This window comes from Culicoides brevitarsis, chromosome 1 (genome assembly GCF_036172545.1).
Source record: "Culicoides brevitarsis isolate CSIRO-B50_1 chromosome 1, AGI_CSIRO_Cbre_v1, whole genome shotgun sequence".
NCBI lineage: Eukaryota > Metazoa > Arthropoda > Insecta > Diptera > Ceratopogonidae > Culicoides > Culicoides brevitarsis.
Genome location: NC_087085.1, coordinates 20,002,367 through 20,028,301, shown reverse-complemented (window position 1 = coordinate 20,028,301; position 25,935 = coordinate 20,002,367). Strand labels below are relative to the sequence as shown.

At 34.1% G+C, this 25,935-nt stretch overlaps 6 protein-coding genes across 6 annotated transcripts; 1 reads left to right on the top strand and 5 right to left on the bottom strand.

The window, feature by feature from the left end:
• Nucleotides 1-812: 812 nt before the first annotated feature.
• LOC134837415 (SET and MYND domain-containing protein 4-like) lies at nucleotides 813-2,357 on the bottom strand. The gene has a single exon (XM_063852790.1). The coding sequence runs from the start codon at nucleotides 2,355-2,357 to the stop codon at nucleotides 813-815; it is 1,545 nt and encodes a 514-aa protein (XP_063708860.1).
• A 6,269-nt stretch (nucleotides 2,358-8,626) lies between these two features.
• LOC134833586 (serine palmitoyltransferase 1-like) lies at nucleotides 8,627-10,843 on the bottom strand. Its single transcript, XM_063847954.1, has 5 exons — nucleotides 10,547-10,843; nucleotides 10,386-10,487; nucleotides 9,825-10,219; nucleotides 9,448-9,772; nucleotides 8,627-9,392 (listed from the first exon to the last, which is right to left on the bottom strand). Exons 1-5 carry the CDS (start codon nucleotides 10,601-10,603, stop codon nucleotides 8,853-8,855), a joined length of 1,419 nt encoding a protein of 472 aa, XP_063704024.1. The 5' UTR covers nucleotides 10,604-10,843; the 3' UTR covers nucleotides 8,627-8,852.
• Nucleotides 10,844-12,128: 1,285 nt separating this feature from the next.
• On the bottom strand, nucleotides 12,129-14,460 carry LOC134834597 (protein lin-9 homolog). Its single transcript, XM_063849330.1, has 2 exons — nucleotides 14,359-14,460; nucleotides 12,129-14,290 (listed from the first exon to the last, which is right to left on the bottom strand). Exon 2 carries the CDS (start codon nucleotides 14,231-14,233, stop codon nucleotides 12,320-12,322), a length of 1,914 nt encoding a protein of 637 aa, XP_063705400.1. The 5' UTR covers nucleotides 14,234-14,290; nucleotides 14,359-14,460; the 3' UTR covers nucleotides 12,129-12,319.
• A 273-nt stretch (nucleotides 14,461-14,733) lies between these two features.
• LOC134837007 (ATP-binding cassette sub-family F member 3) lies at nucleotides 14,734-17,205 on the top strand. Its single transcript, XM_063852312.1, has 4 exons — nucleotides 14,734-14,904; nucleotides 14,958-15,066; nucleotides 15,128-16,867; nucleotides 16,939-17,205. Exons 1-4 carry the CDS (start codon nucleotides 14,832-14,834, stop codon nucleotides 17,132-17,134), a joined length of 2,118 nt encoding a protein of 705 aa, XP_063708382.1. The 5' UTR covers nucleotides 14,734-14,831; the 3' UTR covers nucleotides 17,135-17,205.
• Nucleotides 17,206-17,244: 39 nt separating this feature from the next.
• On the bottom strand, nucleotides 17,245-21,514 carry LOC134837009 (uncharacterized). The gene is made up of 8 exons (XM_063852313.1): nucleotides 21,313-21,514; nucleotides 21,080-21,250; nucleotides 20,319-20,475; nucleotides 19,904-20,027; nucleotides 19,241-19,844; nucleotides 18,979-19,168; nucleotides 17,460-17,863; nucleotides 17,245-17,403 (listed from the first exon to the last, which is right to left on the bottom strand). Exons 1-8 carry the CDS (start codon nucleotides 21,376-21,378, stop codon nucleotides 17,305-17,307), a joined length of 1,815 nt encoding a protein of 604 aa, XP_063708383.1. The 5' UTR covers nucleotides 21,379-21,514; the 3' UTR covers nucleotides 17,245-17,304.
• A 3,615-nt stretch (nucleotides 21,515-25,129) lies between these two features.
• Nucleotides 25,130-25,935, bottom strand: LOC134837414 (uncharacterized). Its single transcript, XM_063852789.1, has 2 exons — nucleotides 25,617-25,935; nucleotides 25,130-25,560 (listed from the first exon to the last, which is right to left on the bottom strand). The coding sequence occupies exons 1-2, from the start codon at nucleotides 25,933-25,935 to the stop codon at nucleotides 25,130-25,132; spliced, it is 750 nt and encodes a 249-aa protein (XP_063708859.1).

The window sequence follows — 25,935 nt, the reverse complement described above, 5'->3', positions numbered from 1 at the left end:
ATTATTTGAGCTATTTTAGGTATTTTTGGAAAAGAAATTAGTGAGATTTAAAGAAAAGCTGAAATTTGTCAAGATTAATTAATTAATTAAGGCCGCTCCAAATTTATTTCAAACTTTTTGTCCCAAAAACTTTTTTTCAAAATGGGCCCCCCCCAAAATAAAAATAAAAAAAAAAAAAATTAAAATACTTTTTCATACAAAATGACAAAATTTTAACAGTTTTTTGTCATTAATTAATATTTAAGTTGATTTTATGGTCAACATTTAAATTTAATAATTTAAAATATATCTCAGAGTATTTCAAGATAAAAATTTAAACAAATAATTTTTAAAAAAAAACTGTCAAAAAATTTTAAAAAATATTTTTTTTTAAATTCAAAGACGAAAATTTATGTTAAAAAACAATTTTCAATACAAAAATTCTTAGAAATTTAAATTTTTTAAAAAAATTTCGGAAATTCAATTGAAAAAATATGAAAGGATCAAAAAAGCGGTCAATTTTGATAAAATTTTCAACTTTTTTCTAATTTTCCCTTATTGGATTTTCGACTTTTAAAATGGGGCATATGATAAAAGGTTCAAAAAAAATTTGGAGCGGTTTTAAAAGAATTATTAAAAAATTTTAGAATAATTTTAACAAAAATACTACGAATATTTTTATTTTTGAAATCCAAGCTCGTTGAAGCTCAAGCTACGAGCACAAACAAGCCCTTGAATGAATAAACAAACGGACTTTTACATAACAAATTCACAATTTAATACTTTTAAAGCTTATCAACTAATACTTTTACAGTCCAACTGATGTCGTCATTTCATTTCTTAGATGACTTGAATTGCACTTCCAATGGAGTGGGCTCAAACAAAATCCGCATGCATCTAATCAAATTTGATTGAACAATCAAAAGTTCGAGACAAGGATAATAATCACCAAATTTCTTAAAAAATTTAACGCATTTTTTGTAGTACTCAAAGGTTGCACGGGTATCGTAGAAATTAATTAGCTTTTCACCAACTTTTTGCATCTTATCAAAGCCTGAAAGACTTTTAACGGGTGAGTTTTCAAGTAACGGGTAATTTTTCTCACACGCCTCGCATTTGCACTTGAAAAATCGCGTCGATAGTCTTGCTTGTCGTTGAGCTAAATTTTCCGATTGATGATGAGGACCGTAATTATCGAAGAGCTGATCGCCAGTTTTGATGTTGCGCACTACCACCAACAGAAATTGCTGATTAACGTAAAAAGGACAAACATTTGCTGCGCAAGAATGGTTGACAAGACTTAAAATTGGATTTAAAGCGCTTCCGATGCGGTCATTACCGTTTGATTTCGACGAAAAAATTTCGTGGGAATTCGTTGTGCAAATGAGAGAAAAGTGAAATAATGTGTTAAGGAAGAGATTTTCGTCTTCAGATGTCTTGAGCAAAGCACGTAAGGCCGATTGATATTGAAGAAAATGCCAAGATTGGGCCAAAATCATGGAACGAGTAAAATTTTCCTCGAGACTTCGTTCAGATCGATGTGTTTCCAGAGTATACACTGCTTTGAAAGTTTCAATTTCATCCTTTCGAGGAATATCAAATGCAGTAGTTTGATTTTTTGAGATAGATTCGATCAAATTGCGAAGTTTTTCCACGTCATTGAACAAGGTGAAGGTCATTAATGCTGCTCTGATGGGAAGTGGAAACAAATCTAAGCCAACTGAATTGCACTCGAATTTGTGGAAACGCTTCCAAGCTTCTTTTTCACATTCGGATCCGCAATACATTGTTGTTATACAATTTTTGCAGGGAAATAAATTCAGCAAATTCGTTTCGTGGCAATTATTACAGAACTTGTAAACGAAATTTTCATCTAGCGATTTAAAAAATGGTTTATCGATGATGACGACGTCCCCTGGATACAAATCTCGTTTAGCGCGAATGTGACGCCCGAACTCTTCTGACGTTTTGAGCTCAATTCCGTCAATAACTAAAGGATTTTTCTTGTTTGCAGGATACGACAATTGAATTGGAAGTTTAATTTCATCCGATTTTTTGGGATTTTTCATTAATTCCAAACATTTTAAACGACGAGCTTCCAATTTCGGTTTCAGCTGTTCCGGATAATTATTTTCCAAGGCAAGTTCGATGTTGTCCAAGCAAAATTGATAAAATCCCGACTCGAAAAACACCGCAGAGCGATTTGCGTAACAAATTCCGATGTTTTCACTTCCGACAGGGGATAAACAGAGACTTTTGTTGTACAGTTCAAGCGCTCCCACCAAATCTTGCTCTTTCAAAAAGAGTCTATTCGCTTCTTTACGAGCTCCGATCGCTGAAAATTCATTTTTGCCCGGTGCTGTTTCGTGTCCGACCATTTTATGAGCTTTCAATCGTTGGCAACAATATTTGATTCGATCGGCATCAGTTTTGAGCATTTTAAATTCATTTGTTGACGTCATCATAAGCTTTTTGCATTCTTCCAACATTCGAGAAAAATCCATCGTGAAAATTTTCAAATATCCTGAATTAAAACAAATTTTTTTTGATAAAATTTTGTGATTTTGCTTTTAAACATTTAAAATAACACTTACCTGAAGTCAAAGGATAAAATTTAGGCTTTAAAAGTGAAGAATTTCTTGAATTTTACAAAAAAATAATAAAAATGCAAAATGGCTGGAAAGATTTTTTGACAGTTAAAAATAGTGATGTCAAAATTTTGCAACACTAGAGTGGCCAGATCTTTATGAAATTTGTGATCAAATTTTTAAAAGACCTAATCGTGGATAAATATTTAGTATTTTGATAGATTTCTATGAAAATTGGAAGAAGTATACCAAATATTGAGTACAAAAGTATAAAAAGTACAATTTTTAATAGAATTTCACTAATTATTTGAAAAATTATGAGACAATATTATTATTTTTTTAATTTTTTTTTAACAACATTTTTGGTATTTTTATTATTTTTTTTTCTATTTGAATAAAAAAAATATTTTTTGATCAATTTAGGCCGCTCCAAATGAAACTCAATAGTTTTGTCCGATGCCCCTATTTAAATTCGAAAATCCAATGGGGCAAAATAAAAAAAAAGTTAAAAATTTTGTCAAAAATTACAGTTTTTTGGTGTATTTTCTTAATTTTTCAAGAAATTTTCAAGAAAAAATTTTCAATTTTTAGTTATTTTTTGTATTGAAAATCGCATTTTGACCTGAGATTTTCTTTAAAAAATAATATTCATAAAAATTATTGTTGTTTCGGTTGAAAATTTCATTAAGTGCAAATTTTTGAAATCTGCCAAAAAAACTGCGACGATTATCAATTTGAACCAACTCAAAATCGGATTATAATTTTGTTCAATTTTATGAGATTATTTTAAAGAGCCACTCAAAAAAATAACAAAATCTTATTCAGATGTTAATTTAGCATCTAAGAGATGCCTATTTTATCGCTGGCAACGCCAAATAAACACGTCAAGAAATAAAACAAAAGTCCCTCAAATGTTTATTGTTTGCTTTGAAGGGCATAAATTAAACTTCTTTAGCAATTAAATTAACCTTCCTAAAGGTATTCATGACATAAATTTAACATCTAAATAGGATTTTGTTGATAATTTCTTTAATAATTTATGTATTTTAAAATGTAAACAATCAATTCAAATTTTTAAGTCAATAACTGGCAACTCGGTTTTTTGAGGTGTTTGAAATTGGTGAAGTCGCAATTTTTTTTGTCGCACTTTTTTTGCGACTTTTGTGAAATTTGGTGGCGCGACGATAATAATGAAATTAATTTTAAAAAATAAATTTGACAGTTATTATCGTCGCGCCACCAAATTTCCCAAAAGTCGCAAAAAAAGTGCGACTTCACCAATTTCGAACACCTCAAAAAACCGAGTTGCCAGTTATTGACTTAAAAATTTGAATTGATTGTTTACATTTTAAAATACTGAAATTATTAAAGAAATTATCATCAAAATCTTATTTAGATGTTAAATTTATGTCATGAACACCTTTAGGTAGGTTAATTTAATTGCTAAAGAAGTTTAAATTGTGCCCTCAAAGCGAATATTCAACATTTGAGGGAAGTTTGTTTTACTTCTTGACGTGATTATTTGACGATGCCAGCGATCAAATAAGCATCTCTTAGATGCTAAATTAACATCTAAATAAGATTTTGTTATTTTTTTGAGTGGCTCTTTAGAATAATCTTATAAAATTGAATAAAATCATAATCCGATTTTGAGTTGGTTCAAATTGATAATCGTCGCAGTTTTTTTGGCAGATTTCAAAAATTTGCACTTAATGAAATTTTCAACCTAAACAACAATATTTTTTAAGATATTAATTTTTTTCAATTTTAGTTAAAATGTTTTGAAATCAATTTTATATATACAAACATCAATGTAAAAAAAAATTATAACAACCAAAATATTAATAATTGGCCAAAAGATGTTAAAATTTTGACATTTTGTATGAAAAAAAGTATTTCAAATTTTTTTTTTTATTTTGCCCCATTTATTTTGCCCCCCATTTTTATTTCAAAAATTTTGGACAAAACTATTGAGTTTAATTTGGAGCGGCCTTAAAAAATTTTTTGAAAAATCAAAAATTTAATTTAAAATAAATAAAAACTATATTCATAATTTTAAATTTTTATATTTAAAAAAAAAAAATCAGTTTAGAGACATTTTTTGGTTTTAAATAAAAATAAAGTTTAAAAAAAAATATTTTTACATAATTTTTTTCTTTCATGAGATTTTAAGTTTAAAATAAATTTGAAGAAAAGCATATTACTAAAAAAATAATAAATATATTAAAATTCTTTATTAATAAGAAGATTTCAACTGAATCTCCAACGGAATATTTCCGAACAAAGTTGTTGTGCAAGTGATCAAGCTCACTTCGGCAGCCATCACCTCAAAGCAGGGATAATATTGACTAAAATTTTTCAAAAATTTCTTCAACTTCCCGTTATAGCGAAAAGCCCATTTTGGATCGTAATCCGTGCACTTGCGATAATCATCAAAAATCTCCGAAAATTCCAGCAATCCTTTCATTTGACTATTTTTGAACAACGGAAAGTCATTCAAACACGCCTCACAATCACATTCGAACAAGTAGCCCTTCAATATTTCCTGACGCTCGGATTTCGTTTGCATCTGATGATGAGCCCCATAATTATCGAAAAGCTGCTCGCCCTTTTTGATATTTCGCAAAACCATTAAAGCAATTTTTCCATCGGCATCAACTCGCATCACATTGGCAGCACACGAATGATTTATCAAACTTATTACGGGAAAAATTGCGGTGCCGCATTTTTGTGGGATGTAACGCCCGGTTGTTGGTTCGTCAACATCTTCTTTTGACGTGGAGAGCAGTTCGTGCGAGTTAGTAGCAGAAATTTGGGAAAAATGGAACAAAATTTCCAGGAAAAGATCTTCATCGGCACGATTTTTGAGCAAATCCTTAATTTTTGGCGATTTTTGGATGACATTCCATGTTTGAGCTGACACATTAGCTCGCATAAATTGTTCCATATCGCTTCGTTTCGAGGCGTTTGTCGATAAATTGTAGATGGCTTTGAAAATTTCCACCTCGGAAATGTTGTTAAAATCCAAATCAAATCCTGTGACCGGATTTTTTGTTGCCAATTCAAGCAAATTTCTTAATTCATTTAAATTTTCAAACAAAGTTAAGGTCATCAATGCAGCTCGAATCACGATAGGAGCAAGATCTTCTTCAATAATTTTACATTCGTATTTATGAAAACGCTTCCAGGCTTCTGTTTTACAGTCAACACTGCAATACATGGCTTTGGTACAAATGTCACAGGGAAACAAGTTCAGCAAGTTCGACGAGTGGCAATTATTGCAAAACCGATATTCGAGTCCTTTTTCTAGGCATTTGAAGTACGGCTTGTCAATCATGACAAAATCACCCGGAAATAAATCTCGTTTAGCGCAAATGTGACGCCCGAACTTTTCCGACGTCTTCAGCTCGATTCCGTCGATCACGAAAGGACTCAATTTGCTCGCCGGATAAGACAATTCAAGCGGTAAGTGGTAATTTTTTGGGTCTTTTTGAACTGATTCCTTTATTTTTTCAGCACATTTTGAACGACGTTCTTCCAATTTTTTGATCAATCGGTCCGGGCAATTGTTTTTCAAAGCTAATTCGATATTTTTGACACTTAAATCGAAAAATCCCGCTTGAAAATAGACAGCAGAGCGATTTGCATAACAAATTCCGGAGTTTTCACTTCCCGAAGACGAAAACGAGAGACTTTTGTTGTACTGTTCAAGAGCTTTCACGAAATCTTTTTCTTTGGAGAAATATTTATTTCCTTTGTTTCGAGACTCGACCGCTTTTAATTCACATTTTTCATCAGAAATCCCGTGATAGTAAATAATATTCAATTCTTTTGCTTTCCGGTGACAATATCGAATTTTTTGGGCATTATTTGGCAAGTTTTTGAACTCTTCACTTGGTGTCCCGAACAAATTTTTAATATTTTCAATCAAGTCCATCGCGTCAGTATCTAAAATTTAACGATACATGATGAAATTTGAATTATTTTCAGGGTTTTTGACGTTTTTTCGGTGACTTACCTTGGAAATTTTCGATTTTTACGTAAATTATTTTCAAAAATCAAAGTTTTTTGTTAGTTTTTCCATAAAATTAGAACAAAAAATATTTCTTTTGACAAATCTATGAGAAATTAGGATGACCCTAAAATTAAAAAAAAAACAATTGAACGTCAAAATTATTTATTAACCGGTTGAAGTTGTAGCTCTAACGGCGTATTTTCGAACAAAATCTTACGACAAGCAACTAAAATCGTCTCCGCCGCACAAATTTCATACGAAGGATAATGTCGTCCCGCATCCTTGAGAAATTTCCGGCATTTCTGAAAATATTCCGCTGCCCATTTCGGATCGTAGTCCAAAATTTTGCTCAATCCCTTCCGCAAATGCTCAAATTTAACCAAGTTTTTCGTTGCCAGACCCTCAATTAGCGGATAATCACATTTGCAGGCCTCACACCGGCACTCAAACAGGTAAGACGCTAATTTTGCTTGCCTCTGATCTCGCGTGTGATGCAAATGATCGCATCCGTAATTGTCGAACAGCTGACCTCCTGTTTTGATATTTCGCAGAACCATGATGGCAATCGTGCCGTTACTGTTGACGCGACAAACGTTCGGAGCGCACGAGTGATTTAGGAGACTTATGACCGGAAAGAGGGCAGATCCGGTCTTTTGGGGGCTGTAAAGACCGTCGTCGTCGATTTTCGGGGCTGGCGTCGCTGACATGTACAGGAGTTCGTGTGAATTTGTCGCTGCGAGTTGAGAAAAGTGGAGCAAGGTGTCAAGGAAGAGATCTTTATCGTCCTCAGATGTAAGAAAATTTTTTAAATTTGAATGAGTGATGAGCATGTGCCACGATTGCGATAAAATATTGGCTCTTTTGAAGGTGTCGACGGAATTTCGTTGAGAACTATTCGTCGCAAGACAATAAATCGCCTTGAATTTCTCCTTTTCTGAGCAGTTTTTGGTATTTAAATCGAATCCAGTGATGGGCTTTGAGTTAATTAATGCTCTAAAATCCTCCAAATCGTCAAAAAGAGTGAAACCGATCAAGGTAGCTCGAATAACAAGTCGATTAAGTTCACTTTCGATCACGCGACACTCGAATTGATGAAATCTCGTAAAAGCTTCCTTCGCACAAGCGTCTCCGCAAAACATCGCTTTGGAACAAAAGTCACAAGGAAATAAATTTAAAAAATTTCCTTCGTGACAATTAGCGCAAAATCTGTATTCCGAGCCCTCGAGACATTTGATCACCGGTTTGTCAATAATTACGATGTCTCCTGGGTAGAGATCGTGTTTCGCTCTTATAAATCTTCCAAATTCCTTTGATTTCCCATATTCGAGTCCTTCGATGATTCCTGGCACTTTCTTACTGCAATTATAACTTAATTTTAGTTGTTTTTCGGTAATTTTTGGTTTTTCTTGGTTTTTTCGCTCAAAACATTTCATCCGACGCGCTTCCAACTTCGGCACCAATTTTTCCGGGTAATTGTGACGCAATGCCAAATCAATATTTTCCAAGCTCAAGTCATAAAATCCCGATTCGAAATAAATTGCTGACCGATTTGCATAACAAATTCCGATATTTTCACTTCCTAGAGGTGATAAACACAGACTTTTGTTGTAATTTTCGAGAGATTTTACGAAATTTTTCTCTTTGATGAACAAAATGTTCGCTTCGTTACGTGCCTCGATCGCCAAAACTTCATTTTTTCCAATTGCGAGTCCCTTGTCAACGATCATGTTGTTGTCTTTCAATCGCTGGTAGCAATATTTGATTTTTTCCGCATTTCTAGTTAATTTTTGAAGTCTTCCGTTGGTTCTTCGATGATTTTTTTGTAGTAGAGACGAATTTGGTCCTTGTTTGGTTGTCCAATTACATCGAAAATTTGCTGCATGATGAAAAATTAGTTTATTATGCAATTCACCGGCTGATAAATGATTGATCAAAACATTGCAATTACGATGCACTTGACATTTAGCGATAGTGGGGGGGAAATCGTGAAGAAAAATTTGATAAATTAGCGTTTCGTTGCGTTTTTCAAAGAAAATTTAATGTTTCAAAAGCATTTTTTATTATTTTGTGAACTCTTTGTGATTTTTTTTGGTAAAGCTCCTTCATCCTAAGACTAATTATTATCTTAAAAAGCTAGAATCGATCCAAAAAACTTTAGATTCGTCGTAAATTCTTAAAAATTATTTAAAAGAAAAACGTAACTGGTTCAAAAGTGCAGAAAAACGAAAAATATTCGATTTTGGAATGATATTCAAGGTTCATGTTTTAAATTATTTTTGTGCCAACACCTTTTTCGACACCTCTTCGATCGTATCAAAGGCTGTTGTGATGTCATCTTTCGTCAACAATCGATTTATGGCGATTCTAATACTGGCTCGCGGACAGAATTTCTCGATTTTATCCAAATATTCCGCTTTGACGACAGCAACGCCGCGCTTAATGCACTCTTCCGAGACTTTTTCGAGGACTTCTCGTTCCTCCTCGTACGACGAGAGCTCTTTTCGCAGGTAAAGATGCTTCAACGGCGACAAAATATCGCCGCGCAACGTGAGATTCGTGAATTTACTGAACTTTTCTTGAACTAAAGAGCACTTTTCCTGTAGCTGATCGAACATTTGAGGATCTTTCTCGAACGTGTCCAACGCTGAGATCGCAGCTTGAGCGAGCAAAGGCGGTAATGATGCGGAAAAACAGTAACCGAGACCAGAGAGACGTTGATGCTCGACAATGAAGGACGATCCAACGCAAAATCCGCCAATTGATGAGATTGAGTGTTCCAGCGAGGCCGAAATTAGGTCAATTTCGATTTTCTAAAATATAAAAATTTGAATTTTTTATCAAACAAAAAGCAGAAAAAAGTCTTACATCGATTCCTAAATGCTCGGTAAGTCCCTTTCCTTTGCCAAGACACCCAAAAGAGATGCTTTCGTCCAAAAACATTCGTAATTTGTACTTTTTACGCAACTCCACCAACTCTCGCAAAGGGCAAATTTCGCCGGTGTTGAAATAAATTCCTTCCGCAACCAAAAATTTGCGAGTTTTGGCAGCTTTTCTCGGGTTTTTCTTGTCAAGCTTGGCCTGTTCCTCTAATTTTGCTTCCAAATCCTTCATGTCATTATGTTTGAAGAACACAATTTTCGATCTCGATGCATCCAATCCCTTTTGAATGGAGAAATTCACTGCTTCGTCACTAAAAAATTAAAAGTGTTAGGAAAATTCTACAAAAAATTAGAATTTCTTACACAAAAATGATATCAGCTCGTTTGGAATACGCTGGAATAGCACTTGCGATTGTCGAAAATGCATAAGAATACACAACAGCCTCTTCCATGTTCATAAATTGCGCCAATCTCTCCTCGAGTTCCAAGTGCACGTCAACTGTGCCATAAAATCCACGTGGACCACAACTTCCGACGCCGTATTTGCGCAAACTTTTAATCGCACTTTCCGTGATTTCCGGGTTTTCCAAGAGCCCCAAGTAGTTGTGCGATGCCAAATTGAGACAATCTACGCCGTTGACGGTCACTCGCTTGCCAACGCGACCCGTGACGAGACGTTCCTTCAGCGCGGGATCATCTTCCGGCGTGAAAGCGACGAGCGGTTCAGGAGTCCAATTCTCAATGATGCGTGCCTTCTCCTAAAAAAGCGACAAAAAACGCTTTAATTGTTGTTAAAAGTACAAAAAGCACTAATTAAGATGCAATGCGCAGATAAGACGCGAATGACCTTCGAGTCGATAATATCGGAAATTCTGAATCATCGCGATGTGAAAAAAAAACATTAGACATGTTTCGGATATTTACCTCGGGAGATAATTTCTTCGTTTTTCCATTGCTCTTGTGGAAAATCAGCCAAATGACAGCGAATAACAAGAAAACTTCCAAAAACAAGGCATAAGGAGGTGCCTAGAATAAATGTGAAAAATCGATAAATGACCAAAAATTGATTCATTTGGCCAACTTACGTTCTTGAAAACGCTGTAAATCTCGTTGAAGATGTAGGGAACAGCCACGGTGACCATCGTTAATTAAAAACAATAAATAACTAGCGAAATATTTTTTTAATTTTTTTGTAAACACACGATGCGGTTCTCGAATTATTGCAATTTTCAGCGATATTTGGCAATGTTTATTCACAACTTCATGAAATTAAGAGGCACTTTGCGGGTACAAGGGAATTAAAAGGCTAAATTTTAAAATATTTGGTGATTTTCGACGAGAAAAATGGATAAAATGCTGGTGGTGAGACCACCTTTCGATAAAATACTCTGACAAATGTTTTTATATGGATTTAATCCAAGTCTAATTGAAACTTGAGAAATAAACTTGAATGGAATTTTAATATGAAGGGTTTTCGTACAAGTTTTACTCTCAAGATTAAATCGAATTTGAATGAAAAAAACTTAAAATTTTGATGTTGAAAATTTTTTTCTGGCTAAAAATGCAAGTTTTTGACTTAAAATCAAGTTTTTAAGGTAAATTTAAGTAAAGTTTCAATTACCTAATTTTTTGTAAAGAGCTTCAAGAAAAGTCAAAGTTCAAACTTTGTAGTCCTAATTCATTAAAAAAAAATTAAAAAATGTTATTAAAAAGCTTAAAATTAAAATAAAATTAATTAAATAGAGTCATAAATTTAAATAATAAAGCCAAAAATAAATTAAACTCTTAATTTTTCTGTTTGAACTTAAGGATTAAAAGTCAAAGTTCAAGTCAAGTAAATGAGCGAATTTAAAAATAAAATTATTTCATGAATCAGCAAATATTGTACTGACCTAACGAAATTTGAAATTTTTATTTTTTTAAATATATTTTTTAAAAGGGCTTTGGTTTTTTTTTTAACTTTTACTTAAACTTAAATTAAAAAAAAAAATTAAAAAGCAGTGAATAAAATTTTGGCTGTTTGATAAAAATAAATTTTTTGTTTAAAAAAAAAATTAAATTCAGGTTTTTTTACTTAAAATAAATTGAAGTGATTTTTAAATTTTCAAAATTTTAAATAAAAAAAATAAAATTTTAAACAAGTTTAAGTGAAAAACCTTTTCATAAAAATAATTGAAAAATTTTTCATATTTTTTAAAATAAAATTTAAATTTAATTTAAAAAGGAATTAAAAAAAAATTGATAAAAAATATAAACTATTATCATAAAAAAATTACTTTAATTAAAATTAAAGTAAGAAAATCAAAAAAATATTTAATGTAAAAGTGGGAGTCTTTTTTAAAAAAAATTTAATTTTTTTTTAATAAAAAAACTATTTTTTATTTAATTATTTGTCTAAAGTTAAAAAAAAGTTGAATCACGTAAATTTAATTTTAATTCAATTTCAATTAAAAGAAAAAAACTTTAAATCCTAAAGTTCAAAAAAAAAAAAAAAATTATGTCACTAAAATCAAAAGATTTCAGAAAACTTTAGTAAAAAGTTTTAATCTTATAAGGTTTTAAATTTTAGGTCAATTTAAACACAATTTAAATACAATACTGACCTTGAAAATTCCAAGCTAAAGAAATTCTAATTGGAATTTTTTATTTTTAATAGATTGTGTTATATTTTTATTTGTCAAATCTATAAATTGTGAAAGGTACAAGATAATTCTTACAAGAAAAGTCCTAAATAAAAAAAAGTCGTTAAATGTCGTTTATAAGAATTTCAACGGAAGATTTTTAGTTTACTCTAGATAGATTGTATTTAGGAAAGGAAATTAAACAACTTGCTGCACACCCAAAGAAACAACACGAAATCACGCACCCGCCTCAATGGCTCTCGCCGCATCCTCTTGCGCCCGTTTCTCCTTCAACTCTTGCAGCTTTTTCACGATGCCGACCTTGATTTGTTGCACGTGCGCTTCGACATTTTTGTCGAAAATGGGTCCATTTTCCGGCGCCAATTTGGACCGCGACTCGTGCAAGGAGCTCGTCAAGACACTCATGATGCTGCCATACTGCTCGTTATTGTTCAAATGCGACGTGATCCACATGACGGTCGTCAAATTCGTGATCAAGTCGAGCATGCCTTCGTCCTGCAACACCGCATCGGAATTATTTTTTTCCACCATATTGACTGCCATTTCGCGACATTTTTCACGCATGTAACTCGGCGCGAGCATCGCCAGCGTCTTGGAGTCGTCCGTGAGCTCGTTGCAGTACGTTTGCAACTTGCTGAGACATTCGGTGATGTCGCGATTTAATTTTTCCATGCCGATCACGTGATACGCGTACTTTTTCTGCAGGTCTTCGGTTAAAGTCTCATTTTTCGCCTTCGACTGCTCGATTTCGGCATTCATTTTTTTCAGTTCCTTGAATTTGGATTGTTTGACGGACAAGAGTTTCTTTGCTCGCACGATAATTTCGAGTAATTTGATGCTGCGTCCGTTAATTTGGTCCTTGGGGAGCTGCAAAACGGGTTTCGGCTTCGGCAAACGCGGATAACTGTCGCCGCCGAGTAACGGATCGTTCTTGTAAATGGACGAAAGGGGACCAGCCTTGCGCATGGGTGAGATCATGTACATTTGCACGTCTTTTCGCGGTCGGAAGTTTTGCGTAATGTGACTCAAGGCAAGTGTCTTGGGCGGATCTGTCGCCGCCACCTCGTAATCCGGAATACTTTGCGACGCCAGTCCGGGACGATCGAATTTGACTCTATAGGAATTTGTGAGGGGATCGACAGCTTCAACAGTCCCGCTAAATAACCCATCTTGGGGGGCACGCAATCGCGCCGTTACTTTGGTACCCACCGTCAATGGCATCGGAATCTCCTTTGGCAGGTCACGAACGAACGAGGGATCGCCCACTTTGCGCGTTTGCAACAAACGGATTTTCTGACGTCTTCGTTCGAGTTCACGGCGTTCCTCGTCGAAGAAAATCTGCGAACAGCGACGTGGCTTGCCCAAAGTGCGACGTACGTGATTCCATTCGGCACGTGTCAGGTTCCGCGTGACGAGCGTCGGATAGCATTCCCGCAAACATTGTTGAAAATCGTTCTCGCCACCGAGTATGGCCTTGTCGATAGTACTGTAGAACCACTCGTAACTGACGAATTTGTGCGCTTTCGGCAATTTTAGCAAATTTCGCAGACGCAAGCCAATTCGTTGACCCAACTTTTTGTCAACGGGAATGACAATTGCATTTTCCAGCGAATCATCTTTGCGTTTTTTATTGACAATTTTGTATTTTTTGACGGGAGCCGGCGATTCTTCTTCCGCAACGGCGGCACGTTTCACAGCAAGGACCTTCTTGGCCTTCCCTTTGGGCGTCACCTTTACCGGTGTCGGTTTTTTCGGTGAATTTTTAATTTGTTTCTGATCGTTCACCATGTTATCGTCGTAAAATAGGGGATTTTTCTTCTTAATTCGCGCCGGAATTCCGCGACGATTCAGCGTTTGCGATGGCGCAGCAGCTTTTTTTCGCTTTGGTAAAGCCGTGCCGACACGATGGAGACCCAATGCTGCGGGACCGAACGATTGTTCGCCTTCGATGTCGGAATCCTCTTGATCGCTGACCTCTTCTTCGGAACTCTCCTCATCGCTGGCGCGTTCTTCCTTTACTGTTTTCTTCAAATTTTCCACGTTTACCTTGGCTTCGGCAACTTCCTTGCTGACTTTCGGCACTCTCGTACTTTTTCTGAGCCCAACGGACTTTTTACCTGAATCGGACATGATGAGTGTTCGTGCAACGGAAAATCGATGGGTGCAACTTTAACACGGATTACGGACCTAAAATGCAGAATTTTAGTTTTGTTAGTTGATTTTGCACGTAAAGAGGGGATTTTGCACGAACTTACTTGGAAAATTCTCAAATTTCACAAGGAAATCCACAAAAATATTCGACGTTATCGAATTTTTAACAATTTTTTTCAATTGCTTAAAATGTCATAGCGTCATCACGTACTCAGGGTTGTTTGTTTTCATCTTGCACGGGACATCTTTTTGTTTTTTCACCAATTTTACCTGAATTTTTAATTAATTTCATAAAATTTCTTTTAGAAAATTATTCTTTTCTAAAATATTTTTAAAAAAATTCAAAATTTCATTGAAAATTTAAAAAAAAACTCTAAATTTTAATGAAAAATTCCAAACCACGCAGTAAGAAGTCCCTTGAAAAAAACTGCGCACTTGCCTGATTTCAACCCTGTTAGACGTCACCTTGACATTTGCCAGCAATCCAAAATTATCACATTTCGACACGATTTTTGCTTTTAATTTAAAGGTAATTTCGGATCAAAGAAGCAAATCAGGACACGGACCTCGGCTTAAAATGGCAGCCTGCATCGAACTGTTGAAGAAAAGTTTCCCCAAAATCGAGGGCGAACTTCAGGATTACGTCTCAAGTGCGTGAATTTCATGTCTTTCCACATCTGTTGCTAACTTCATGTCGTTTTAGGTATTCTCGAGAGCGGCGGCGACGAATTCGAGTCCAGTGAGGAGATTTACGACGCAATCGGCGGTATTTTGCACGAAGTTGCCGCTGACAAGTCTGAAGATGACATCAAGTAAATTCATTTTTCCTGAGAAAATCTCTTCCGGTTTCAATAATTTTTAATTTTTTTCTAGGGGATTATGCGACCAATTTTACGGCCTTATGCACAAAGATGCCAAAAAACCCACAGACCGGAAAATTTTGGATGCTCCCGTGAATCTGGGGAGTATCGTGGGGCAATTCGATAACGGAGATACGGAACACAAGAGTATTTGGGTCGTGTCGCGCGACGACAGTCTAAAAGTTGACTCGAAAAAACTAGAAAAAGCCAAAGCCAAGTTGGAACAAAAGAAGGAAAAACGTTCGGAAGTAAAAGCACCGGCAGCGGCTCCTGTGCTGCAAACGGCATCAGCGTCGCAAGTCATCAGCAAAAAAGACAACAAACTGGAATCAAAGGGAACGAATCGTTCCATGGATATTCGAATAGAAAATTTCGATGTTTCGTTCGGTGAGAAGGTTCTGCTGCAAAATGCTGATTTAACGCTGGCTTACGGGCGTCGTTATGGGTTTGTCGGTCGAAATGGCTTGGGCAAGACGACACTTTTACGCATGATTTCGTCGAAACACCTGCAAATCCCGAGTCACATCACAATTTTGCACGTGGAACAAGAAGTTGTCGGCGACGACACAATCGCGCTCGATTCCGTACTCGAATGTGACTTTGTGCGCAGCAACTTGCTGAAACGCGAAAAGGAAATAAATAGTTTGATAAGTAGTGGAACTGCCGATCCAGCATTAAGTGCCGAATTGTCGGAGATTTACATCCAATTGGAGAGTATTGAAGCAGATAAGGCCCCCGCGAGAGCGTCTATCATCCTAAACGGTCTCGGATTTACGAAACAAATGCAAGCGATGACGACAAAAGAATTTTCTGGGGGTTGGAGAATGAGACTGGCACTTGCCCGAGCACTTTTTTCCAAGCCAGACTTGTTATTACTCGATGAACCGACGAACATGTTGGATATAAAAGCGATTATTTGGCTGGAAAATTATCTGCAACAATGGCCAACGACGTTACTCGTGGTTTCTCACGACCGCAACTTCCTCGATACCGTGCCCACAGACATTCTCTACCTCCACTCGCAACGGATAGACACGTACAAGGGCAACTACGAGCAATTCGACAAGACAAAAACGGAAAAACACAAGGCACAACGACGCGAATACGAAGCCCAACTCGCACACAGGCAACATGTCCAGGAATTCATCGATCGCTTCCGGTACAATGCAAATCGCGCTGCCAGTGTTCAGAGTAAAATCAAAATGTTGGAGAAATTGCCGGAACTGAAGCCCGTGGAAAAAGAGGTCGAAGTGACGTTGAAATTCCCCGAAGTTGAACCAATTAACGCCACGATGATCCAACTGAACGAAGTCGGTTTCCGGTACAACGAATCCCGAACGATCTTCAATTGCGTTAATTTATCGGCGAATTTGGACTCGCGCATCTGTATTGTGGGCGAAAATGGCGCCGGTAAGACAACTTTGCTGAAAATCATCACGGGCATCAATGAACCCACAAGTGGCCTTATGACGACGCATCGGGCATTGCGTCTCGCTTACTTTGCGCAACATCATGTCGACTCGCTCGCAATGAATGTCAACTCGGTGGAACTGCTGCAAAACGAATTTCCCGGCAAAACAGTCGAAGAATACAGGCGACAACTTGGAAGTTTTGGTGTTTCGGGCGATTTGGCGTTGCAGGTTATCGCAAGTTTATCGGGAGGGCAGAAAAGTCGCGTGGCATTCGCGAAAATGTGCATGTCGCAACCGAATTTCCTCGTTCTCGATGAACCCACGAATCATTTGGACATTGAGTACGTTGAAACTTTTTGCAAATAATTTCCTGTTCCAATTAAATTTTCTTTAACTTTCTTTTTTTTTTTAGAACAATCGAGGCACTCGGTCACGCGATCAACAACTACAAAGGCGGCGTTATTCTCGTGTCTCACGACGAACGACTCATTCGCATGGTTTGCAAGGAATTGTGGATTTGCGGCAATGGCACGGTGCAAAGTATCGACGGTGGCTTCGACGAATACCGCAAACTTGTCGAAAAGGAACTGGAAGCTGCGAATGCTTAAAAAACACGAATTGACCATTTTTCTTTTGTTAATGTTGTACAATAAAAAAAAAATAGAGATGAAATTTTTTTTATCAAGATCACACTATTTTATATTTATTTATTGTTGTAGTATTGTATACGATTAACTCTTAGTCGGTATGATTCAATAAAAGTGATTCAAGTGCGTCTCTAGTTGTTTTTGATTATGTAAAGGACGTTTATGAGTTTTTCATTACCTTCGACATTTTTTATTCTCCGATCGAGGGACTCAAAATCAGCAATTTCGATCTAAAAAAAATTAATTTTAATTAAAAACCTTTTTTTTATAAATTTTTATAATTTACCTCGTTACACGGATCCAAATCCTTATCCAAGTCCGTTAAATATCTCTCGGAAAAGGCGACGATGCCGCACCACGTACGAAAATCGATGGGAACTTCGTTGCCGTTCACATCTCCGACTAATCCAAGTAAATCTCGGATTTTTGCAATTTTATCTGCTTTGCCATGGAAGCCCAAAACTTCGTGCATCGCTTTGTCCAGGACTGAATACGATAAAGTTCGGACCATATCGGCTTTTCCTTTGGATTCAGCTTCTTGTAAGTCTTCCTCGTCCTCGGAATCGGAAGCGGATTTGCCGTTTTTGTCGGTGACTGTTGATAGATTTCGTACGAAAATTCGGTGATAAAGTTGCTTGCGATCGCTTAAGACAGATACGTGTTTGCTGAGGTATTGTAAAGGAGTCATTCCTGAAAAAAAAATTTAACATAAAATTTAATTAATTTCAAGTTTGTGAAAAAAAGCAAAAAAAATAATTAAATTTAATATTAAAATTTTAATTAAATAATTTTTTATTTTAGGTTGTTTCAAGTCGAAAATTCAATGAAGCAAAAAAAATCTAAATTTTAAATTTTTTTTTATCATTAAGAAATTCTATCAAATTATCAAAATTATTGGATTTAATTGAAGAGAAAGTAAGAAAACAGACAAAAACTTTCAAAATTTTTTTATGAATAAATATTCCAATTTTTTCAAATTTATCCTCTCCATAAAAAAATTTTTTTAGACACGAAGGTCTAAAATTAATTCGAAGCAAATTTATTTAAAAAATAATTTTATTCATAAACAGTAATATTTCATGATTCTTTAATATAAAAATTCCAAAATATGTCAAAAATATTTGTATTTTATATTTAATTTTTTCGACAAAATCCGAGGGGGGGGAGACAAAAAATGGATATATTAAATTTATTCGCCTTAATTAAAAAAATTAAATGATTTTAAATTTGTGAAAACAAGCATAAAAATTAATTAAATTTAATATTAAAATTTTAATTAAATAATTTAAATAAATTTTCGGGCTTTTTATTTTAGTTTGCTTCAAGTCGAAAATTCAATGAAGCAAAAAAAATCTAAATTTAAAAATTTTTTTTTATCATCAAGAAATTCTATCAAATTATCAAAATAATTGGATTTAATTGAAGAGAAAGTAAGAAAACTGACAAAAACTTTTAAAATTTGATTATTTTTTAGGAATAAATATTCCAATTTTTTTCAAATTTATCCTATCCATAAAAAAATTTTTTTTAGACACGAAGGCTTTTTTAAAATAAAAAATTATTTAATTCATAATTCAAAAAAATATTTTTTATTTGAAATAAATAAAAATAATCTTAATTTAAATTTAAAAAAAAATTAAAAAATTTTTTTTAAATTAAAAATAAATTTATAAATAAATAAAATTAAAGAAAAAAATTTTAAAAATAAATCTTACAGAAAATTAAATAATTTTTTTTTTCAAAATTTAAAAAAAAAATAAAAATTTTTAAGGCATTTTTTTTTTTGATTAAAATAAAAAACTCACTTGACAACTCCCTCGTATCCATCGGTAACGTAAACCTCGCCGAAGCTCTCGTATACTTCCGTGGCAACTCCATCCACTTTTCGTGATCCATTTCTGGCAGCTGCAACTGCTCACGCAACTCTTTCACTGCCTCACTTTCCATTTTGCCGGGTGCGGTTAGCCGCAATGCTTCCTTCATCGCACGATGTTTCTTCAGATTAACGCGAAAATAAAACAAAATTATTATTAACAGTTTCAAGCAATTTCCGGTAATTTTTCTTACATATCGATCAAAAACTTCCTCCACGATATCGATGTTCAAGCCACGTCTCAACAGTTTAAGCGACTCCTCATCAAGGAAAAATTCCGACGTATCTTCCTCGACAATTTCAAACGTGGCACGCGGTAAATGGCCCAACATTTGGAACGACCCGCTACTGTACGGGATGGAAAATGACGGTCTTGCCGATGCATTTTGCGAATCATCTGCCGCAAGTGTCGCGATATGCGTTTCGGGATCTTGACTCGCTTGGAAAGTGTGTGTCGTGATGGTTTTTGACTTTTTACGTTTTTTGCCGCGACGTCGGGGATGGTCTTCGTCATCGGGCTCATCGAGATCATTGATGCAAACTTGTTCGATTTTTTGGGCGGCTTCTTCCATGGGATCTGGCACCAAACTTGTACGTAAATGGGCGGAAGATGGCGTATGGGAAAATCTCTCGTATGGAGCTGCAGGCGCCGCGGCTTCACTTTCGTTCTCATCGGGATGTTCTTCGACCGTGTGAATGCGAGTTGTTTCCTCTTGTTGGGTCCATACGCCAAAAGTGTCTTGAAGCTGCGTGGGTGAAAGGTCAGAAACTGCAAAAACATCCTGACTATGACTTCGTCTAAAAAAATACAAAAAATTAAAATTAAAAGTGCTAAAAAAGTGAAAAGGTAATTGAACCTCAAATCCAAAATTAGCTGTTTTCGTTCTTTCACGTGACTCGATACTGGTTCGGGCGTTACACATCGCCGTGTGTTGAACGTCGAATTGACACCTTGATTAGGCCTAGTTTTTCCACTCACCACTGAAATGCATAAAAACATACAACTTTTCATAAAAACTTAAAATTAGCAAAAACTTTTTGCATTAATTTAAACGGTGCAATGTGTGTGACTCCATTCATAAAATTTGCACTGGATGTCATGTGCCGTCAATCAAATTTGAAACTTTTCGCTGAAATCTGCCTATATTTATAAATCAATTTTCATTTTGCCAGTCATGTAGGCCGCCAAACAAGCGAAAGTTGTTCGTTTTGTTCGTGAAAATTCTTTTTTTTTGTGTCGCAGCCTAATTTTGAATTTATTTTAGCACTTACTGGTTGGCGTCGGCGTCAATGGACGACTGTCGGTATCAGTGTAACGTCGAAAAAACTCTTCTGGAACGTGTTCTGGAAGGTCCTCCAAACCGTCATCACGTTTATCACGTCGAGAGGAAGCGCCCGAACGTAAGGACATGGCACGACCATCGCAGATCTAAAAAATATTTTAAAGGTGATTATTTTTCATTATTTTATTTAAATTTTAATAAATAAAGGGCTCTTAAAAATCAATTTTTTAAAACTTTTATATACTTTTTTAAATAAAAAGTCAATTTTTATAGTATTTTTTAAAAGGCAAAAAAAAATTCTTTTTTATTTAAAATTCTTATTTTTTCCCCGGAATTTTTTCATTAAAATTAGTGAAAAAAATTGAAATAATAATTTTTTTTAAAATAATTATTACCTAAATAATTTTTAATTTATATTAAATAATTTTTGATTAATTATATTAAATAATTAAATTTAATTTTAAAAAATTTTGAATTTTGCGAAAATAAAATTAAAATTTTCCAAAAAATTTTTTTATAATTCACGCGATTTTTTATATAAATTTTAATTGATTAGATGCCTCATTCGTTTTTTCTATGATTTTATTGTTAAATTGGAATTTTTCCAAACAAAAAATACAAACATTTTCAATTAGTTTTAATTTTTTTAACATTTTTTTCCGAATTTTCCATATTTTTTAAAAATATTTTCAAGGGTTGAAAAACGCGAAATAGGAAAAATTAATTATTTTAATGAAAAATTTGCCTTACCCAAGCATCTTTGGCACGTTTCACGACACTTTTCACCTCCACCGATGCCGGATGATTACAAAGCACGGAACATCCCTTCGAATACGGGTTGAAAAGTCCTCCGAACGGTCGTAACGAGAACGATACTTGCTTCGTGATGGCACACGGAGCCAATGTCAGTGGATCAAATGACTAAAATTCACACAAAATTACAATTTTTTTCCTATTTTCACTTTAATTTTTTAAATATTTACCTTTGTATATCGATAAATTTTCTTTCTAGGACTCGCTATTAGACCAGTTTTTGTTGTAAAATTCATTTTTATCACGATTTGACATTCAATCGCGTTTTTTTGTTCGAAACTTTTTTTTTTGCAGACTGTCAAGGCTATGGCATGCCTGACAAACAAACAAATGCGAAAAAAAATCGCGTTACAGCAACTTTTTCTTTATATCTAGGTGTAATAAATAAAATGGGTGAGAAGGAAAAAGCAACGCGTCCAAACAGCTCGAAGGCGTAACGTGCTCTGACGAAAATTTTCACGTTCAATTTCAGTTTTATGTATTTTTATTACGGGCTCGTGTGCACGATTTTCCAAATCGCAGTCATTCATGAAAATAAGTTGCTAGATACTTGCAGGTGTAACGGCACAGAGAGGGTAGTTTTGCTATTTTGGCCTAATTTTGGGCTTTTTATGCCGTGTAAAGGTATGTTCCATCGTACTACGAGCTGCGATGCCTTTAACATATCGATTAAATAGTTCAGTACCTACGTCGCGACTGATTTTGCATTTTTATGAATGACTCCACATAACTACAGGTCGTCTGTTGTCATGAACGCCCGTTTAGAGACAAATGTTCGTTGCGTTATTATTAGAATTCCATTACTTTTTATTGATTACGGTGGTATTTAAATGATGGAATATGTCTCAAGCACCTCATAACTCGTGCAAAAACCACTTTTTTGTGACAAAATTTGAATAAAACTATTTTTGCCGGCTCATAAATCGCTGTCCAAACAAATATTTACGTCACGTCAAGGTAAAAGATAAGCGATTATGTAAGAAATGTAGCTTTATACAGTAAAAAATTAACTTTTATGATGCCAAGATGTTCAGTCCCGCATTAATTTTTCTAATTTTTTGTCTATTTTTTGATAAAACAACTTCACTGACCAGCAACAGATGCAATCCGAACATCACCAGAGAGCTTCAATGCGATACCGAACAATGTGATGTCCTCCTGACGTGCGCTCCGGGCAAAATTTCTCCAATAAAAGTTGAAAAATGTAACAAAAATGCACCTTATTGCACTGTTGGAAGATTTTTTGACTACTGTTCGGAAAAAATTGAAGCCACAAGTTACGCCTGCAAGGATGATCGACAATTCCCGTGTTCCAAACCCGGCTTGTATCCTGGTAAGAAATAAAAATTTCATTAAAAAACTGAATTTTTCTAAGAAATTTTACTCACCAGACTTGACAAACTGCCAAAAATACTTTTATTGCCATGAAAACGATAGATTTGTGTCTGCCAAAGTGTGTCCTGTTGGATATATTTTCAATTTGCGACTTTTGATGTGCACTCCAGGTCAAGCTAATTCTTGTAATCTTCCCAAATGTCAGGCAGAAACAACGGAAGCGATAGTCACAAACCCTCAATATTATTACACTTGCATAAAATCGAAAAATTCTTACTTTCCGATGGTTTTTAAGTGTAACAAGGGCGAAATATGGCAGAACGGATGCTCATATAGATGTCGACGCGTCGGAACATTTCCACACGATGAACCAAATTTGTACTATGAATGCTTCAGAAGTGGAGTTACTTTTATTTTTCTATCAATAATGGAAAAGTTTCAATGAAAAAAAATGGAATATCGGAAAAATTTAAAATATATTTTTCAAAAGTTGTGGGAGCAAGGAATACAACGAAAAATTGGGAAGATGTGATTTTTGAATGAAAAGTTTTTGGTTAATTCTTCAAATTTAAATGCAGCATGCGCATCAATGTGCCGAAGTTGTGGTTTTTAAATGAAAAGGCAAGGAATACAACGAAAAATTGGGAAGATGTGATTTTTGAATGAAAAGTTTTTGGTGCTTCATATTTAAAGCGATTTTTGTTGCGACGACATTAATGAAGATAAATGATGTTTTTAAATTAAATGCGTATGAAATTTGTTTGAGAGTAAGAAATAACAGTGCTATTAAAATAGTTTTTTATATAATTTTGCCCAAATTTTCTTTTAAAGAGTTAAATTTTTTTAAAAATTAAGTTAGGTATATTTAAATTTTTAAGAAAAATATTTAAGGCCGTTCCAAATTTTTTTCGATGTAAAAAGAGAAGTAAAAAAAGAATTTCATGTTAAATTTCGTTGTTCAAAAAAAAAAATTCTTAAAAATTGAAAATATTTTTAAAAAGTTTTAGAAATTCTTTGAAAATATATAAAAAAAAGGCCAAAAATGGTCAATTTTGATGACATTTTTTTTTATCAACTACAAACTTTTTCCATTGAAATTCTTTTTTCAAAATGGCCCTTTCACAATTCCATACACCTCACAACCCACATAAATATTCATTCTAAAGATGATTTCCATCGAAATCTCCTTGATTTTTGAAAAAATAAAAAAAAAATTTCATGACCGTTTTTTCGAAAAAGAAGAAAAACGGTCATGAAATTTTTCAAGTCAAGTTTAAGTAAACTTTTGATGGATTTCAAAGCTAAAATTGAATAAATATTCATTCTAAAGATGATTTCCATCGAAATCTCCTTGATTTTTGAAAAAATAAAAAAAAAAAATTTTCATGACCGTTTTTTCGAAAAAGAAGAAAAACGGTCATGAAATTTTTCAAGTCAAGTTTAAGTAAACTTTTGATAGATTTCAAAGCTAAAATTGAATAAATATTCATTCTAAAGATGATTTCCATCAAAATCTCCTTGATTTTTAAATAAATAAAAAAAATTTTTTTGGGGCACAGCGTTACTGACACACACACACACACACAGACGACAAGTCGAATTTAATACCGCATTTTTTCTTCGAAATGCGGTAAAAATTTTACGCTTCAAACTTATTATTATGAGCTTATCTTATCTAAAAGTCCAATGAAAAAAAAAAATAAAATTTCATAAAATGTGGTACTTTTAATTTTTCTAAAAATTTAAAATTTAAAAATTCAGATATTATTTCCTTAAAAAATTTCTATTTATTTTGAATTAAAAAAATAGTTTTTATAAATATTTTTTTTCGGAAAAATTTAATTTAATTTTTTTTTCTAAATTTTCATGCTCAAAAATTCATTTATTTTATATGAAAAAATATTTTTTTTTATTTTTAATTTTTTTGGGTCAGAAAATTTATTTATTTTTGTTCGTGAAAATCTAGAAAATTAACTTTCTTCAAGTATTTATGATTAAAAAAATTATAACTTATTTAACAATAATTTTTTTATTATTTTTTTTGAATGCCAAAAAATTAGTTTTTAAAAGTTTTAATTTTTTAAAAAAATTATTTTAATAAATTTTTATTTAAAAAATAATTTTTAAGTACACTGTAAGTTAAAATCCGTAAAATATTTACTCCATCATGCCCTCCACACACAATGTTGCCTTTAAAATTCATCTTCAAATCTACGCAAATCCCAAAGTTGTAATATTTGATGTGCTAATCTCTTTTGATTTCCATTTAATATGTTTATTTACTCCCTTTTAATAGTCGAATTGGGTGAAAAATGTAATAAAGCAGCTCACAAATTGTTTGACAAACACCTACAACGCGTTACACACGCACGGCATTCATGGATGAAAAACACGAAGGGGGATGAAAAACAATGATTTGCCAAGCAAAATAAATCCAATTCAGAAGAACAAGAAGAAAAAGAAGGAAAAAACACACAAACAAGACAATGATGAAATGGAGAAGATTGACTTTTGTATCCCTCCCTTCTTTAAATATTTATGATTTTCAATTTCCATTGTTTTAGATTGACGACCGTGTTGATGTTGATGTGATGTAATAAAACGGCTTCTTCGCACTTTTCATTGGATGATTTGGCAGAAAATGGAGTTTATTTACAAGTCGCATCGTTTTGTGACGCTATTGAAGGCTTTTGAGCCGCAGCTGTGGATTTCATAGGCAAGTCGTGGTCCGTAGCGATAACATTCGTAATAGCGCGATGGATCTTCGTGCGGAAATCTGCCCGGAAGGCGACAAATAAAGGTACATTTGTTATCACGAAAGACTTCGTTGGCGTCACAACGATGGATTTTAGGAATTACTGAAGAATTTTCCGTTTTTTCGCAACTATAAAAGAGCTGCAGGTTCATTGGATGTGGAAAATTTCCAATTTTATCACATTTTGGAGTAAAACATTGAGCCTTGATGAGTTTCCGAGCACATTTGAACGTTCGTGCATTGAAGAAAAATCCAGGAGGACAAAATCTGGGAGTTACAGTTGGTTGATCTCCATTGCAGTAGAAGTAAGAATGACAATCCATGGGATCTAAAAATAATTTTTTTAATTAAAAATACATTTTTCAAGCAAAATTCGTAACTTACTTGGATAAAATCCGGGTTTTGAGCACGAAAATGATCCAATCACGAAACAATTGGGACCAGAACACTCTGAAACGTCAGAACAATAATCCTCGAAACGACCAATGTTGCAGTAAGGAGTGTCAATTGAGCATTTTGAGACTTTACGAGGTACCTCAATGCCAGGAATGCATGTTAAGAAGGTTCCAAAAGTCTCAGGATCACATTGAATAACTTTATTTGAGCTCAAATCGCATTTCTGTGATGAATTTTGAGAATTTGTGACACTGAGAAATGATGCGATGAAGACAATTTTGAAGATTTTGTCTCTTTGACGCCACAT